Below are 18,324 nucleotides of genomic sequence, written 5' to 3' on the forward strand. Positions count from 1 at the left end.
TGATGATTGCTCTGTATCACTTACATCTGGAAATCTATAGTATCCAAGAAAGGCATGATAGGAAGCCGATTTCCCAGCTCTGTAGTTCTCCATGCTCTTGACTGTTTCTGATCTTTTAGATCCCCATGCAAATTTTCTGAAGTCTTCTGATCAATTGAGGGATAGCCTAGATTCCCTCCAGAAAGTTTCCATTGGTTTATCTTTCCCCTTTGAGAATGGCTAGGATTGGATCTTGCTGAGCAAAGGGAAATAAGTTGACTTTGTATATAAATATACAAATAGGATGAAGATTATTGCTAACATAGTGTAAGCCACCCTGAGTCTTTGGAGAAGGGCGGGATATAAATGCAAATAAAAAAAAATTCAGATTTATTGCTTGGCAAACAAATTTGAGTAGATAGTGGAATGAAGCAAACCAAACAGCAGTGATGGAAACAGCTAAGAGGCTAAGAGGCACAGGGCTGAAGAGTTTGTTTATTTATTTAAGAAAATTGATATGGTCACCCAACTTACTCTCAGTGACTCAGTGACAGTGATTGTCAGCCAGATGGATGCATTTAGTACCATCTTTTTCCCAAAATAAAACCTAACCAGAAAATAAGTCCTAGCATGATTTTTCAGAATGCTCGTAATATAAGCCCTACCCCCAAAATAAGCCCCAGTTAAGAGGGGCCTCTGGTGGCTCAGCAGACTAAGTCTGTCTGTTATTAACACAGCTGCTCGCAATTACTGCAAGTTCAGGTCCCACCAGGCCCAAGGTTGACTCAGCCTTCCATCCTTTATAAGGTAGGTAAAATGAGGACCCAGATTGTTTGGGGGCAATAAAAGTTGACTTTGTATATAATATACAAATGGATGAAGACTATTGCTTAACACAGTGTAAGCCGCCCTGAGTCTTCAGAGAAGGGCAGGATATAAATTCAAATAAAAAAATTTTTTTCAGCCAGATGGGTGCGTTTAGTACCGTATTTTCCCCAAAATAAGACCTAACCAGAAAATAATCCCTAATGCATCTTTTGGAACAAAAATTAATATAAGAACCAGTCTTATTTTCAGGGAAACACGGTAGTTTTCAAGGAAGAGGTACCTGGTGAGTTTCTTGGTTAAATAAAGACTTGAACCTGCAACTCTATGGTTCGCCATGGCGTTTCTCCTAACACCCTTTGTTTGTGTTTCAGTATGGAAGAGAAGACAGCGACTGGACAATCGTGGTCTCATGAATGTGAGGGATGAGAGCATTTCAGCCTTCTGCAAGCACAACCAAGTGTTTGAACTACCACCTGAATGATGACCAGTTTTACTGTAGCTCTGTTAGAGTAGTCTGTGTATTATCACTTTAATCCTGAGCTGGGGAGTTGGGTCCACATGCCAGGAAATGAAACTTAGGGCTATCATTTCCAGGCTGCAAACATCAAGTTGATCACAAAATAGCAGGAACAAGCTTTCTTTCCACATCTCTTTGCTGCTATGTTGTGGTCAAACAGATTTTCGCAGGCCAGGGAAGGTAGCCCTAGTAAGTACATTTTTTTCTTCTGTGATTTTGGTCTAGAATAGAAATCTGTCTTCTGGTGGAGGTGCTAGATGTCAACAATAGAGACGCTCCTAACACAACCCTTGGTGTCCCTTATATCCTTGGTACAGTGGACAACTGTGTCTAGAAGTTCTTCAACTGTTCTTCATTGCAAGCCAAATACGCATCACTTTTTAACCAGATTGTTACATGACTATTTGCCAAATGATTGAGAGTAAATTTTTCACTATCTCCTTTCTCGTCTGCAACCTTAGAAAATGAAAGATTTATTTTTCATAAGACAGATAGATAGAGTAAATGCAGTAAATATTTCCCCATCCCTTGATTTTTCCAGCTTTAGGACAATTGTTCTAATTTACAGGACTTTGAAGAATCCCAGTTTTTGATCACTGACTAGAATCACATCTCACAGATGATAATTCCCAAACTGGGCTTGATTTCTCTGATGTCTAAAGGAATTTTTTCTCCTCTCATTAGTAGGTGACTTCTACCATTGCCAAACTATGGAAAGTTTCTGTAAAGTAAGTTATTTGAATGCAGAATAATAAGTTGGTTGATGGCATAGCCATCTATAACATTTTAAATAAGGCAGGTTTTAGAGATTTTCCAGATACCAGATTAGGGCCCAATCCACCATGCTTGAAATCCTTTAGAAAGAGAAATTGGTGGCTTCTACCATCCTCCCTTTGTCTCAGCTTTTCTTGGAGACATTGACTTTAAAATCTCACCCTTCCCTTTGCGCAGTCTTGAAATCACGACACCACAATGATCAGATGTGTTAGAAAAGATTCCTGATTCTCTGAATAAGCTTTAATAATCTACTGTATCAAATTAGATTAAACAAGATGTTACTGAAGTATCTTGAGATATGGGAAGGCCTCTAAATCAAGTGTGAGCTGACCCTTAACTTACAAGATCTACTTTGATCTTCCTTTTCTTTTTCCTTTGATTTCCACTAGACTCTCCCAAGATCCACAAAACTGGATCAAGTTATAAAATAATTGTTTGGAGCAATGGTTCCCAACCTTTGCTTTATCATGCTTTAAATACCTTTTGTGGCCATGGACCCCCAAGACTTAACTCAAGATTTAAATCATAACATTTTTTTCATTTGTGGACCCCTCCCCCCTCGTGACACCGTGACCTCCCCCCAGAGGTCTACAGGCCACAGGTTGAGAATCACTGGTCTGGAGGAAGCAGACCACTCTGAAACATATTGCTTTGGTTAATTTTAAATTTTCCCTTTTCTGAATATTACGGTCATCTACTAAAGACAGTTTTGAGGTCTTGGCTTAGTGCCTTTTGAGTCTGAGCTTGAAGGCACCTGAGCTTTAAGACATCTCTTGCCAAAGAAGTTACATACAACAGTGTTCGGCACATACTCACATTTCTTGGACCAAATATTTCTTGAGTTAACTGGCAAAATAGTCAAGGCTTTCTTTTTGCTAGGATACTCACAGGGACTAATAAAGTTCACCCCCGTCCCTCATATAGAGAGAAGGGCCTTGATTTGGGAAAATTCTAACTCTGCTTCTTACACCTTGAACCTACCTCTACTTAGTGATTGATCAAGGCTGAGACTATACCCAACTTTCCCTGTGATCTCATAGGCACCTAAAATTTTTAGGAGAAAGGACGTGACAAGACGTTACCAATTCAAGATGCAGGTCATGGTAGTGAGGAGATGATTTTGCACGCATCCCACACAGTTGTCTCACTGTGACTACAAGGAGAAGGCCTGTTGTAGCCTACTCCCTTACGCATACGCAAAAGCATTTTAATACCCAAGGGTATTCGTTCACGCTCATCATGCCCCACCATGTGCCAAAATAAGGAGACCCGTTCAACAGCATCATGTCAAATGTTCTTTCTGGAACATTTTAACTGGATCTTAAAATCTGTTAATATGGATTCTTTACATTTTGAGCCAATACTCTTTAGTTATAATATCCCATGTTGCGGTAACGTTTCCCATAACCACCTTAGTGCAAAGCAAAACTTTCTGTATTGTATGACTTCACGGTGCATTAATCAGCAAAGGCCTTCCAGAAAGATGTCATACTTTAAAACATTATCCTTTCATCGAAGACCAGTTGAAGCTGATGATGCTGGATGGAGTTCTGTTTAGAACAGTTTTCTCCAGGGTGGTTCTTCCAGGTGTGCTGAGATTCCCAGGCCAAGGTTTCTCAACCAACAGGAAATTCTCAGAATTGGAGTTCCTACAATTCAAGTCCACCAGGATGGGGTAAGGATGGTCTAAGAACAGACTACTAGTTCTCCACCTGGGGGACTTGAAGATGTGTAGACTTCAACTCCAGTATTCCCCAGCCAACCATGCTGACTATAGAATTATGGGAGTTGAAGTCCACACATCTTAAATTGAGAAGCATTGAAATAGACACAATAAGCCAGGGGTGTTCAAACTTTAAGACTTTTGGACTTCAACTCCTAGCAAAGCTGGCTGAGGAATTCTGGGAATTGACGTCCACAAGTCTTAAAGTTGCCAAGTTTGGACACCCTGCAATAAGCACAAGCTGTTTCCCAATGATGGTAGATGTAACACCCTTCATATCGTCTTCTTGCCAGTAGAATTTGTATTGTGCTGCTATCCTTGTTAGGTTCTGTTCCAGTTACTGCTATCTATCATTGGTGATGTGCGGAGTTTTGCTTTCCTTTTTCTTTGTCTGTTGTTGGCCACATTGCTAATTGGGAGGCTCAATTAGTTGATTAGTTTAGTTCTGATCCTGAGTAAAGCTACTATTGGAGCAGGACTATCGTAATAGAAGAGTGCCTTTTGACGAAGAGTATGTGTCCGCGTTGAGAGTTTGACTTGCTGAGACCAAAACTATGGAGTCAATGTTTGGCAGAGACAAGATTTGAAAAGACTGGTTGCTTCTGTTTCCCTGTCAAGAGGATGACTAGGGGGATCTAGGACAACTCGCAGTGACTAACTCACCATGGCCATCTCATTTGTGGCCAACCTGGCATGGCCATCTCACCGCGGGACACTCGCCATGGCCAACTTGCTGCGGGATCACTTACCGTGGGACAATCCATGCGGGATAACTCAGTGTGATAAATGTTATCTGCAACTGTTTCTTTGACATGATTTCCATTTTTGTCAATGGGAATAGTGTTGAAGGAGCAGTGGCAGATAATATTTATCACGTTGGGTTATCCCCCTGGAATAACTCACAAGTTGTCCCATGGTGAGTTGGCCATGGTGAATTGTTCAGGGGTGCTATTCAGCAGATTCTGACAGGTTCTGGAGAACTGATAGCAGCAATTTTGAGTAGTTCAGAGAACTGGCAAATACCACCTCCAGCTGGTCCCAAAGTGGGGAGGAAATGGAGATTTTGTAGTACCTTTCCCCTGGAATGGGGAGGAAATGGGGATTTTGCAGTATCCTTTCCCTGCTATGCCCACAAAACCACACCACACCACACCACGCCCACCAACCCACAGAACCGGTAGTAAAAAAAATTTGAATTTCACCACTGCGAATTGATCCAGGGCGAGATGACCATGGCAAGATGGCTGCAGCGAGTTGGCCATGGTAAGATGACCATGGCAAAATGGCTGTGGTGAGTTGTCCCATTCCTTAACCAGGAAGGTGAGCACTTAACCCCCATTCACCCTGATTACTTTCCTGGAATTTTCCTCCCCTAGTTACTTGCCCACTTCAAGTGAGCAAACTAGATGGAAAGAAGGAGAATTCCAAGGAAAAGGAACAAACAGGAAAATAGCAGGTTTTTTTCTCCTCCATTGGGGTGTATCTCTTAACTGCAGTAGGGCTTTGGATTCCCAGGTCATCTTTGCATGTGCCACTGAGCATACAGCCCTCAACAAAGATGTATTTTCATTAGCAACTCTGTCTGCTTAAAGGTTTTCTCTTGACAAGGACACAGAAGGAAATGTTCCTCCTGTGTAGGGTGTGATGGCGTTCACCATTCCTGAAAACCACTTGAAGTGTTCTTAAACACTTTGCGTTGGCGCAGTGGTTAGAGTGCAGTACTGCAGGCTACTTCGGCTGCCTGCTGGCTGCCGGCAATTTGGCAGTTCGAATTTCGCCAGACTCAAGGTTGGACTCAGCCTTCCATCCTTTGGAGGTCAGTAAGAGGAGGACCCAGATTGTTGGGGACAACATGCTGACTCTGTAAACTGCTTAGAGAGGGCTGTAAAAGCACTGTGAAGCGGTATATAAGTCTTAAGTGCTATTGCTATTGCTACTTGTCTCAAGGGAGTGCCAAATTGTTTGCAAATTGACCTGTCATTCGAATGGGCTGTATGACAATTCTCCATATCCAGCTTACCGTGGCCAGCTCACCACGGCCAACTTACCAAAGCCAACTTTTTGCAGGAGAACTTGCCTTAGGACAAGGGTTACACTAATATCAAGAAAGGGTGGAATAGAATCATTAAAGAAAGGATGCAAAAGGAGGGACAAAATGAAACGTGAAGGACAAAAATTAAAATATTTTTTAAAATTTATTTTTAAATGATTAAATTGAATTCTTCAATTGTCCCGCAGCGAGTTACTGTTGTGTGGCAAGTTGTCCAACAGCAAGATGGCGGTGGTGAGACGGCTGCGACGAGTTGGCCACAGCGAGTTGTCCCATTTCCGGTGTCGATGTTCCCTGTCTCAAAGGTGGTTTTTCAGAAGGCAACTGGATTTTTTTTTTCTTGAGGAGGAAGAAGAAAACGTTTCGCTTCTCATCCACGAAGCTCCATCAGTTCCGAATGTGATGAAGCTTCTTGGAGGAGAAGCGAAATGTTTGCTATTTATTCCTCGAGAAAAAAACATCCAGTTCAGTGGTGGGTTGCTACCGGTTCTCCCTGGCTTGGGCGAACCGGTGGCAGCAGCAGTAGGCTTGAAGCAAAAGCAACGCACGAGCAAAACGGTAGCAAACTAAATTGAAATCCACGACTGCTCCAGTTGCCTTTTGAAAAAGCACCATTGAGACACCTATGACTTGGATGACTGAGAACCTCCATCTACGAATGTTCCCTGTCTTCTCAGTATTGGATTTTGGGAATTACAACCCGCAGGAAGCAAGAATGGAACACTCAGAATCCTAGGAATGTTCTCCCTTTCTCTCTCTTTCCCCAAACAAAGCATCCAGCCAGCACAAAACATTCAAACCCACTAATGGCCCACTTGCAATGGGATAACTTCAAATTCCAAGCATTTTGTATCTCTCTTGTTGCAAACACGCATGGTTTACCTCTGTTGCTCCGTGGCCATAGAGCTTAAGTGGAATGCACTGTTGTGTCCTTGAGACCCTCTACAAAAATGGATCCACCCTAAATGAGATGTGTTTTGTTTCAGCCTGTAATTGCTAAAGGGGCTGGTTTTTAAAAGGTCTTTTCTTAAATGTACAGGAAGTTACTCAGACCAGCAAGGGTATTTTGATATTGCGTGACAATCCAATGAAAAAAATAAAATTAAAAAGTAGACCTTCGTCTGTGTTTTCAATCTTTGCCAAAAAAAAAAAAAAAGTTTGCACCAGCCAGAAAAAGAACTCACGGGAGTGTCATTAAGTGAAGTAACTTGCACTCATCTGCATTTAAAAACCAGCAATAAATTTCGGAGGCAGATCTCTTACAAGGCTTTCAAGATTTTAAAGAGATGAAATAGACGCTTAAATTCCTGCAAACTTTCACAATGCAAATAGACTCTTTTTGTACCTGCTCCGCTCAGATATTTTTGGACCCTTAAGTATTTTTTAGACCCTTTAGCTATTTTTAATGGGTGAAAAAAGCATCTAAAAATTCTGCTGTACAATCAGAAGAAAGTAACTTTGAGTTGAGTAGAGCTCACTCCCGGGTATTGCTGTAATTCTCTATTAAATGTATTATGGAATTTTATTAGTGAGTTTATTTGCTTGTTTGTGTTCCATGATGAAATTATTACTCAAGTGATTACTTTCTTTATTTAAACAATAAAGTTACAAATCATGCATAAAATAGCTTTATAGTAATAACATCAAATATAACAAATACATCTTTGTATAATTATAAATGGAAAATCAGATTATAATTAATTGCATTTCCCATCTTTCTCTTAACAAGAGTGCTTAGTATGAGAAAAAAATGCAGTGAAAACAAAGGACAACAATAAGGGATTTGTTTGTTTTTACATATGTAAAAAAGCTGCTTTCTATTAAAATATTTTTCAGCTAAGAAGTAGCATATCAGTTAGGCCTCCGAATGAAATGAAAGGTAATAAAAGGACACCAAAAATAAAACTAGCATGGCCTTTTGGAGAGAAAGTTTTAAAATTTGAGAATAATCACCTAAAAAGCCGTGTTGCTCCTATCAAGGATACTTCTTAGGGTGATGGGACACAGATTTTAAAACCTGGAAAGACTCATGAATAAATATGATGTTTCAAGTAAGGCTTTATCAGTGCCATCCTTTGAATCCGCCTACTACCGGGTAGATTTTATTTATTTATTAAATTTATTTGCTGCCCATCTCACTCTGCAAAGCAACTCTGGGTAGCTTACAATCACAATCATAAATATAATTTTTAAAAAAGCAACAAACCAATAAATACAGAGACAAGGAGTAAAAGTCAAGATCAGTGTACAGCGTTGTAATTTGTTCCCTAGGATAATGGGCTTCCTTCATTTATAGGCATCAACCAATATCATAAGGGGACTGGGTAGCTCAGTGGCTAAAATGCTGAGCTTGTCGATCAAAAGGTTGGCAGTTCAGCAGTTCAAATCCCTAGTGCTGCGTAACGGGGTGAGCTCCCATTACTTGTCCCAGCTTCTGCCAACCTAGCAGTTCGAAAGCAGGTTAAAAAATGCAAATAGAAAAATAGGGACCACCTTTGGTGGGAAGGTAACAGTGTTCCATGTGCCTTTGGCATTGAGTCATGCTGGCCACATGACCACGGAGATGTCCTCGGACAGCGCTGGCTCTTCGGCTTTGAAACGGAGATGAGCACCGCCCCCTAGAGTCAGGAACAACTAGCACATATGTGCAAGGGGAACCTTTACCTTTACCTTTACCTTACCAATATCATTGCTACAGAAAATGCTTTCAAAACTGGTCTCCTAGTTTGGCTGACATATTGTTGTGACCCAGGCCCAAATAGATATTATTAGACGCAATCAGTTCAAAAACAAACAGACCTTTTTGGGGGGCCGTGATAGCTCAGGCTGTAAGAAGCCTGTTATTAGAACACAGCAGCCTGCAATTACTGCAGGTTCAAGCCCGGCCCAAGGTTGACTCAGCCTTCCATCCTTTATAAGATAGGTAAAATGAGGACCCAGATTGTTGGGGGGGCAATAAGTTGACTTTGTAAATATACAAATAGAATGAGACTATTGCCTTATACACTGTAAGCCGCCCTGAGTCTTCGGAGAAGGGCGGGATATAAATGTAAATTTAAAAAAAAAACTTTATTAGAAGAGCTGAGAATTAAACTCATTCTCAGCATATTCCAAACTAATTCAAAACAAATTCTTCATAACATAATTCTTCGGTCTTATCACCAGCCTTGGTCCAATTAGGCAAACTGCCAAAGGCTTTTCTTGGCAAAAGTTCAGAAGCAGAAGACGCCGACAAGAAATAAATGCAGCAGGACAAGAAACAAGTCTATCAACGTTGTTTTCAAACAAAGAGCCCAAGAGCCATTGCTGGTCTTATGGGAGGGGCCAATCATCTCTTGGCCCTACTCCCGAGTCGTCCTCTTTGCTTTAACTGCTCTTGCCTTCTGGCAGCTCTTTTCATGCGTGCACTAGGAACAAGCTCCTCCTGTTCCTCTGCCTCTGTACTATCAGCCTCTGGAGGCTCCGGAGTCCACACATCACTCCCTGATGGTCCTGGCCCCATCTCTACCTTCGATGCAGAACCCTCATCCAGGCCTTCCCCAGCCTCCAGGACTGGCCCATGTTCTTCCTCAGCTGCCAGCTCCACAGGCTGCTGGCAGACCACAACACATATATTGTCTTCAGCTCAAGTCAGCAACTTCCCAGTCCTGTCCATATTCCATTCCTAGTCCAGATTAGATTTTGGAGAATGCACAGTGGTATGGAAATATGATATCAACTAATGCGATGTGGACCAATTTCCTACTTTATCAGTTCTCATTTAGTTTGATGAGAGGCAAAAAGTGTTTTTCCATTCTTGTTTTTTCTCTAAAGGAGAATAATCATTTTGATAATGTTCTCTTTGGTTGAATAGAGTAATTGTACTTGTGTAGTTATGTAGGTAGTCAATGGCTATGTAAGAGTTCGGGAATGTCCTCTTTTGCTATATGTTTATTGCTACACTGCAGTGGTGAAATCTGAACTGGTTTATTACTGGTTCGCTGGCTGCGCATGCGTGCTGCATGCCAAATATGCGCTGTGCATGCACATGCGCAATACACATCAGACGTGTGCTGTGCAGGCGCATGCACATTACGCATCAAAAGGAAGCTTCCAAAGATAAGTAGAACAGCTGGGGTGGGAATCAGCTGTGGTGCGCGAGCTTGGGAACCTTTTAAAAAACTTTTTAGAAGCATTTTTTACTACCGGTTGTCCGGAACCGGTAGAAAAAAATGCTTTAAAAAAGTAAAAAAAAGATTCTGACGATCACAGCTGTGGTGTGCAATCATTGGAACCTTTTTTAAAAAAACTTTTAAAAGCATTTTTTACTACCAGTTCCAGACAACCGGTAGTAAAAAATGCTTAAAAAGTACAAAAAAAAAAGTTCTGAAGATCAGCTGAGTGATGCACAATCCTCAGAACTTTTTTAAAAAAAGCTTTTTAAGTATTTAACTACTGGAGAACCAGTAGTTAAAAATGCTTTAAAAAGTTTTTTAAAAAAGTTCCGACGATTGCGTGTCACTCAGCTGATCTTCGAAACTGTTTTTTTTTTAGTTTTTTTTACTTACGGTTCAGCGAACCAGTAGCATTTTTTACTATCGGTTCAGATGAACCGGTCCGAACCGGTAGCATTTCACCCCTGCTACACTGGCATTCAGTTTTCTCAACTTCCCATACATCAATTCCTATTCTAAGATATAGGACAATCTTCCTGTGGATTTTTTTTGCAGATTAGGAAATTAAAGCAGCCAGAAAGGTTTTAGAGTTTTGGGAGATAAATAATAATTATAATTCTTGAAACACAATATACTAGACATAGCTGGGACAGTAAGGGGTACAATAGGGCAGAACACACAGTAGTTAATTAGTTAGAGAATGCTGACTCATGCATGAGGCAATCTATGCTGTGATTGGTTGCTGTAAATACAAAGGGGGCGTTTCCCTTTTTTCCCGCCTTTTTCTTCTGTGTGTTCTGTATATTGTTCGATTTACCTCATGATTTTTCTCATGATTTTCCTCATGATATACTTGTGTTCCTGACTATCTTGTGTTCTTCCATTCTTTCTGGATGATGACAAAGACTGCTCTAAGTTTAAATGCTAAATATATTTACAGGTAGTGAAACAACGGCACTGAAAAAAGTGACTTATGATCATTTTTCACACTTTGTAGCATCCCCATGCTCACGTGATCAAAAATCAGATGCCTGGCAACTGGTTCATACTTATGACCGTTGCTGTGTCCTAAGGTCATGTGGCCTCCCAACAACTTGATATCCCTTTTGCAACCTTTTGGCAAGCAAAATCAATGGGGGAAGCCAGATTTACGTAACAGCCAGGTTACTAACTTATCAACTGCAGTGATTCACTTAACAACTATGGCAAGAAAGGTCGTAAAATGGGGCAAGGCTCACTTAACAAATGTCTCACTTAACGAGAGAAATTCTGGGCTCAGTTGTGGTGGTAAGTTGAAGACGACCTGTATATAAAAGACTACAAGTTTGTGTTAGTGTCTCTGGCTTCATCTGAACAGCTGCTATGCAATTCCTTGACATTTAATATGTGGGAGAAATTGAAGTATGTCACAAACTCCTTGTGATAACAATGGTTTTGCTACTACAGAATCTAAGCTCCCTTGAATGAATGCAACGGCCTCAGCAAAGGAAATTGCCTTATTGCTATGTTAGAGAGCTATCTTCTGACAGGCAGCAATTCTGCACGAACTTAAGTGAGGATCTATTCCAGCCTCCCAACAACTTGATGTCCCTTCATCTAGAGCACCCAGATATCAAACACGGACACTTCTTGCTACATGCAACCTAGGAAGGATGCAGAAGGTCTCAGTTCTGAAATCTGATGGCAATGCCATAGCACCTGTAGGAAGATGACCAAGCCGAGTACAAGGGCAGGATCAAACACGTCATTAGTTTGTAGTCTCTACGCCTCCATAAGAGACCTAAATCCAGCCACCACCACCCCGAAATCCATTGACTCTTATCTGATGTCAATTCGCCTTGATCTTTAGTAGTTTAAATTCTTGTATATAGGTAGCATGAAATAAAAGTGTAGTTCTTTTGAGGAGCCGTGGTGGTGCAAATGGTTAGAATGCAATATTGTAAGCTAACGCTGCCCACTCTACCAGGAGTTTGATCCGGTTCAAGGTTGACTCAGCCTTCCATCCTTCCGAGGCCAACACAATGAGGATCCAGATTGTTGGGGGCAATATGCTGACTGTGTAAACTGCTTAGAGAGGGATGCAAAGCACTATGAAGCAGTATATAAATCTAAGCCAGGGGTCAGCAACCCGGGGCTCTGGAGCCGCATGTAGCTGTTTCATCCCTCTGTTGCGGCTCCCTGTCACTGGTCGGCTCCACAATTGATAGGGCTTTCGGTTAGGACAGGTTGAGGAAAAAGGACGCCATACTAGGAGGAGACTCTATGGTGGGGGAACTGGACTTCCGGTCAGCTCCAGAATTGAATGGGGGGCTTCCGGTTAGGACCTTTGTGGCTCTTTGAGTGTTTAAGGTTGCCGACCCATGGTCTAAGTGCAATTGTGATTTGAACTCTATCCTGGTTGCTGACTTCTTGCACCTACCTGACAGCACCTCTGTGTCAAATCAACTTTTGAAATCCTGCAAAAAAACAACAACAACCCTCTGCTTTGGCTCCCAAATCGAAAGGACAGTCAGATTTGAAAGTTGGAAAATCTGTACCAAATTGATTTCTCAGAATCAATTGAATTATTCAAATTAAATCACGGCTGATTATTCACTGTTTTAGGAAGCAGCTGCCCCACCATCCCAATGCAGTCTGCCCACACCCGTTGAAACAGCCTGTTGTCTTCAGATAGGGTGGGTTTCCCCATTGCTAATTCCCCTAATAAATCTAGTTCTGCCTAAATGACAGTAACACAGTTTGAGATATTAGGCTCTATTGTCCCCCTCTTCTCTCCCCCCACCTTCTCCATCCTTGCTTCAGCAGAACCCACAGAATTCCCCAGGCTAATAATGCATTGTAAAAGAACATCTGTGCATCTTTTCTTCCCTTGTGCACTATTTGTTTAATTGTGGTGGATTAACATAGCAAGGGGATGGTACATCATAACTAGGCAATTATCCATTCTTCATCGCTTAGTTATGGTTGCGCTAATTGGTCGTTTAACACATAAGATAGGCTAGCATTAGGAACGTTAGGGGCTGTTCAAAGAAGAAATCAACAAATTAATATTGTTGTGTGATATTTGCATAATGGGCTGCAATTATTTAATGTTTAATTGGGTTGATCAAATGCGATTCAACCCCTCTCGCGTCGGGCAGGGGGTGCCTTTGGGTGGGTGGGTGAGGAGAGATGCGATTTGCAAGTTGGAGTGAGGGAGTTAGAAAGAATAACAATTGATTTCAGTGGGCCCTTGCAGGAATATTTATTCTTAGTGTCAGGCCTGGAAGCCATATTACCTTGGTAATAGATCTTTCTGGTAATGTGTTGGATGGTTAGCTTAAACATAAACATGGGAAATGATACCTTAAGTCACAAAGGCATAACTTTGCAGCCTGCTGAGAATTCATCTCTTGCCACGCATCTCAGGATTCCCTCTGCTTCTTCTACCCAATTTCAATAATATTAGCATACCTTGTTATCCTTGGACGTGGTGGCTCAGGGGCTAGGATGTTGAGCATGTCGATCGAAAGGTCGGCAGCTCAGCGGTTCGAATCCCTAGTGCTGCCGTGTAACGGGGTGAGCTCCCATTCCTTGTCCCAGCTTCTGCCAACCTAGCAGTTTCGAAAGCATGTAAAAATGCAAGTAGAAAAAATAGGGACCACCTTTGGTGGGAAGGTAACAGCATTCCATGCGCCTTTGGCGTTGAGTCATGCCGGCCACATGACCAGGGAGACGTCTTCGGACAGTGCTGGCTCTTCGGCTTTGAAACGGAGATGAGCACCGTCCCCTAGAGTCGGCAACGACTAGCACGTATGTGTGAGGGGAACCTTTACCTTTACCTTTTTGTTATCCTTACCAGCTCTTCTGCTCCTTTCATACTTAACTTCATTCTGTTGCAGCTCACTTTCTGTGTTGAGTTCCCTGTTTCCACAGCCTTACAATTCATCCTCTCACCCTCCCCTTTTGCAAACTATAATTGAATTGCTTTCTCTTCCCTGATCCAGCTATCTCCTCATAGTCTCCATCCAGCTCAAGGGCAAGTCCCATATAAAAATAATGCTATTTCATTCATGGCTAGAAGAGAATATTTGAAGTTCAAGGTTGATCTGTGGAGTCCTTGGTGCTCTCTGAGCTCAGTGGTTTTCTTGCAGATATTTATTACCCCACTGGGTAACATCATCAGTAGTACCTGGTTGAGTAATGAAACGTCTTCAAGAAAACTACTAAGGAACCCACAAGTTATTTTATCCTGCTCTTTTCAATGTGGCATCATGCCCTTTGTGATGAAATCATGTCCCCTGTGTTTGTGGCACTTGATATACTAGTTCAGGAAGGGATGTACTAATCTGGATTCCCAGGAGGGAGGGAGTGCATTCCAGAAGAATAAGAGACAGTTCAGTTCGGTTTGTGTGAGAGAAAGAGAGTGAAGACAGTCCCTCCTTAACAGTTCTCGAAGTATATTTATTTATTTATTTTTATTGTATTTATTTGTCACAACAGTATATATAAGCATAAGCATGAAATAACTATACAATATATAAGCATATATATAAGCATAAGTATGTAATAACTATACGAAATTGGATACAATCAAAGAGAACATTAGGACAGGAACATTAGGACAAGCTTAGTGTAGATAACAGGGTGCTTTAGTTTGGCAAGATTCTGTCTGTAGAACAACAAAGACATTTGCTTGGAAGAATCACCACATGTCTTTCATGGTTTTTGGGCCTCATGCTGATATGGTCGTCAGTCCAGCAAACATTTGTACCCTTAGATTATCGCACTGCTTGAGTACAGCTCCAAATACTTGCAAATTACATTAGCAATGGCAGATGAATCATTCTGGAGAAATTTCTTCCAAGAGTTCCTTATTAACAGGGATCAAACACCCTCTTTCACGTAAGGTTGCATTGTCTCTCTCTTTTTTTTTACTATGAATAATTTTTTATTGTAGTTTTTCTTTTCCATAACTCTAATACATAGTCAAACAGACAGTGTCATTTTTATATACTTTGGATTAACAGTTCAAGTAAAATCTACATTATATACATATGTATATACATCCTCAACTTCCTTATGAATATTACCTATTTTTGTTTCTGTTGTCTATCCATCTATACCATTTTTCCCAAACTGCATAATATTCCGAATCATCTTTTTCTTTTAATTCTAAGGTTAGTTTATACATTTTGGCACATTCAAATATTTTCTGGATAATCAATCATTGTTGCATTGTCTGTTATAGCACCAGAGGCAGCAGAGGCTAAATCAATGAAGGGCAAGGATATGAACACATTATATAAACACACTAATTGCACGATACATGTGATCAATATAGCAGGATAATTGATTGGCTATAGCACCATATGCATAATGATGGGATAGGAATAATGAGATAATTTGCAAAACTATATTGTTAACAGTTACTATGAATGTATTACTTTCTCTGCCTGTTCTGTGCTAGTGGCCTTGCTTCCCAGAGCTATTCTCATTATTAATCAAAATTAAGCACCTTCTTGGGTCTAAATATATTTACAGCTGAGCTGATAGTTTACCTTCTCTGAGATCCAAGAAAAGCACACATTATCTGTCTTAAATGATGCCTTTGTTTCCTTTTTTTTAAAGTTCAGTTTGAGATGTAGGAAATGTTAAGTTCAATTTGAGATGTAGAAAAGCCCACTGCAACTACATAGCAAAAAAGGCTCTAAGAGTTGTAAACCTAATTTTGCATAGTTTCTTTTCTAAAAACTCTATATTACTAACCAGAGCACACAAAACATTTGCTAGACCTATTCTTGAATACAGCTCACCTGTCTGGAACCCATACCACATCTCTGACATTAATACAATTGAACGAGTCCAGAAATATTTTACAAGACAAGTTCTCCGCTCCTCTGTAAACAACAAAATACCTTATTCCACTAGACTTGAAATCCTGGGATTAGAAAACTTAGAACTCCGCTGACTCCGACAAGACCTGTGTTTAACACACAGAATCATCTATTGCAATGTCCTTCCTGTTAAAGACTACTTCAGCTTCAATCACAATAATACAAGAGCAAACAGTAGATTCAAACTTAATGTTAACCGCTTCAATCTTGATTGCAGAAAATATGACTTTTGTAACAGAGTTGTTAACGCTTGGAACACACTACCTGACTCTGTGGTCTCTTCTCAAACTCCCAAAAGCTTTAACCAAAAACTGTCTACCATTGACCTCACCCCATTCCTAAGAGGACTATAAGGGGCATGCATAAGAGCACAAAAGTGCCTACTGTTCCTGTCCTATTGTTTCCTTTCAATGTATGTGCTTATATATAATGTTGTGTCAAAATAAATAAATAAAATTTGCTTCCAGTTTTCCAGGGAAAACTTATTCTGGTGACCTAGTTCATAGTGAAGGAACATGCTTTATGTAGACTCAGATCATTGATCTATTTAATTCAGTCCTGCCGAGTTAAAATGCTCCCGACATTTCAAATACAATTTTTTCTTAACTCTGTCTCAAGCTCACGGTTTGCTTTAAACATGCATGCACACAAATTTCTTCCCTATTGTAATGGGCCAAAGAATATTCTTCTGCTTAAAGATTGGCACAGGTTCTTTGCTTTGTCCACATCTTTATCCCCCAAATAATTCTGAGTGACTCCTGGATCTTCCTCTGATTATGACCATGATTGTAGGGTAAGAAACCTTTGAAATCTGTAGTATAAGCTTAAAATACTCATCAAATTTAACATAATAATAGAGTTGGAAGGGAGCTTGGAGATCTTCTAGTCCAACCCCCTGCTCAAGCAGGAAACTCTATACCATTTCCGACAAAATGTTTGTCCAATCTCCTCTTAAAAAAATTCAGTGATGTTCCACTGATTAATTCGGTATGTCTAGTTCAGTATGTCTAGTTTAATGAAAAGAAGGACCAGGGGAGACATGATAGCAGTCTTCCAATATCTCAGGGGCTGCCACAAAGAAGAGGGAGTCAAACTATTCTACAAAGCACCTGAGGGCAAGACAAGAAGCAATGGGTGGAAGCTAATCAAGGAGAGAAGCAACTTAGAACTAAGGAGAAATTTCCTGACAGTTAAAACAATTTAATAAGTGGAACGACTTGCCTACAGAAATTGTGAATGCTCCAACAATGGAAATTTTTAAGAAAATGTTGGATAGCCATTTGTTTGAAGTGGTGTAAAGTTTCCTGCCTGGGCAGGGGTTGGACTAGAAGACCTCCAAGGTCCCTTCCAACTCTGTTATTATGTTATGTTAATTATTCTCACTGTCAGGAAATTTCTCCTTACTTCTAGGTTGGTTCTCTCCTTGATTAATTTCCACCTATTATTTCTTTTCCTGCCTTCAGGTGCTTTGGAGAATAGGTTGACACCCCCCCTCTTTTTTGTGACAGCCCCTTAGATATTGGAACAGTGTTATCATGTCAAAACCCCCCCCCCCACAATCCTTCTTTTCATTAAACTAAACATACCCAATTCCAGCAATCGTTCTTCAAATGTTTTAGCCGTCACTCCCCTAATCGTCTTTGTTGCTCTTCTCTGCACTTTTTCAAGCCTCTCAGTTGGAATAATGAGTGCCTCGCTACTCTTCTTTAGCACTTCCTAAGCTTTCAGCCCCCCTTCCTCAAGTTGAATCATAATTAAAAATAATTTATAACAATAATCTAGGGATATTCCAATATCACAAAAAATATTTTTTTCCTGGCTTGTTTGGATTAAAAGTTCAATTATAAATATGGGTACTTGTAATAAAAAAAAATTAAAATGCCAAGAGTGCTTGAAACTATAACTTTGGAAGGAAGAAAAATATATATATCTCCTCTCCTGGATTCCTAGTGAGAAGTATTTGTGGTCTGATGGTATATTTAGAAGGTAATCTTGTAGAGTTGACCATCTAGACCAGGGGTCTGCAAACTTGGCTCTTCTAAGACTTGTGAACTTCAACTCCCAGAGTTCCTCAGCCAGCAAAGCTTAAGTCTTTAAGTCTTAAAAGTCTTAAAAGAGCCAAGTTTGCAGACCCCTGATCTAGACTATTCCATGAAAGAATAAATGGTCCCTTAGTCAGATCTTAACTTATTTAAGACTTTTCTAGATAAACAAAAACATTTAAAAAAAAACCCAGTTCTGGTAACCAAAAGTAGCCAAATTTCTTAGTTTTATCCTAAGAAGGATTTATAATTTAACCTACTCTTTCCTTCATTTTTAACCAAGCTGATGGCCAACAAAGGATTCTAGAATTGGTTTGTTTCAACAGAACCAGAAGTTGCATTAAATAAGTCTTCCTTTGGACTAATGAGAAAGTTAAA

The 18,324-nt window shown here is 40.4% G+C and overlaps 1 protein-coding gene across 2 annotated transcripts in view; it reads left to right on the forward strand.

Moving 5' to 3' along the window:
- Window positions 1–6,992, forward strand: part of BCAT1 (branched chain amino acid transaminase 1) — an 87,745-nt gene extending 80,753 nt beyond the window's left edge. For both annotated transcript variants that reach the window (XM_058189699.1, XM_058189700.1), the window contains one exon: window positions 1,179–6,992. In XM_058189699.1, the coding sequence (XP_058045682.1) occupies window positions 1,179–1,220 (42 nt within the window). In that variant the 3' untranslated portion in view covers window positions 1,221–6,992. The remainder of the gene's footprint in view (window positions 1–1,178) is intronic.
- The last annotated feature ends 11,332 nt before the right edge of the window (window positions 6,993–18,324 follow it).

Source organism: Ahaetulla prasina, chromosome 7, assembly GCF_028640845.1.
Source record: "Ahaetulla prasina isolate Xishuangbanna chromosome 7, ASM2864084v1, whole genome shotgun sequence".
Classification (NCBI taxonomy): Eukaryota; Metazoa; Chordata; class Lepidosauria; order Squamata; family Colubridae; genus Ahaetulla; species Ahaetulla prasina.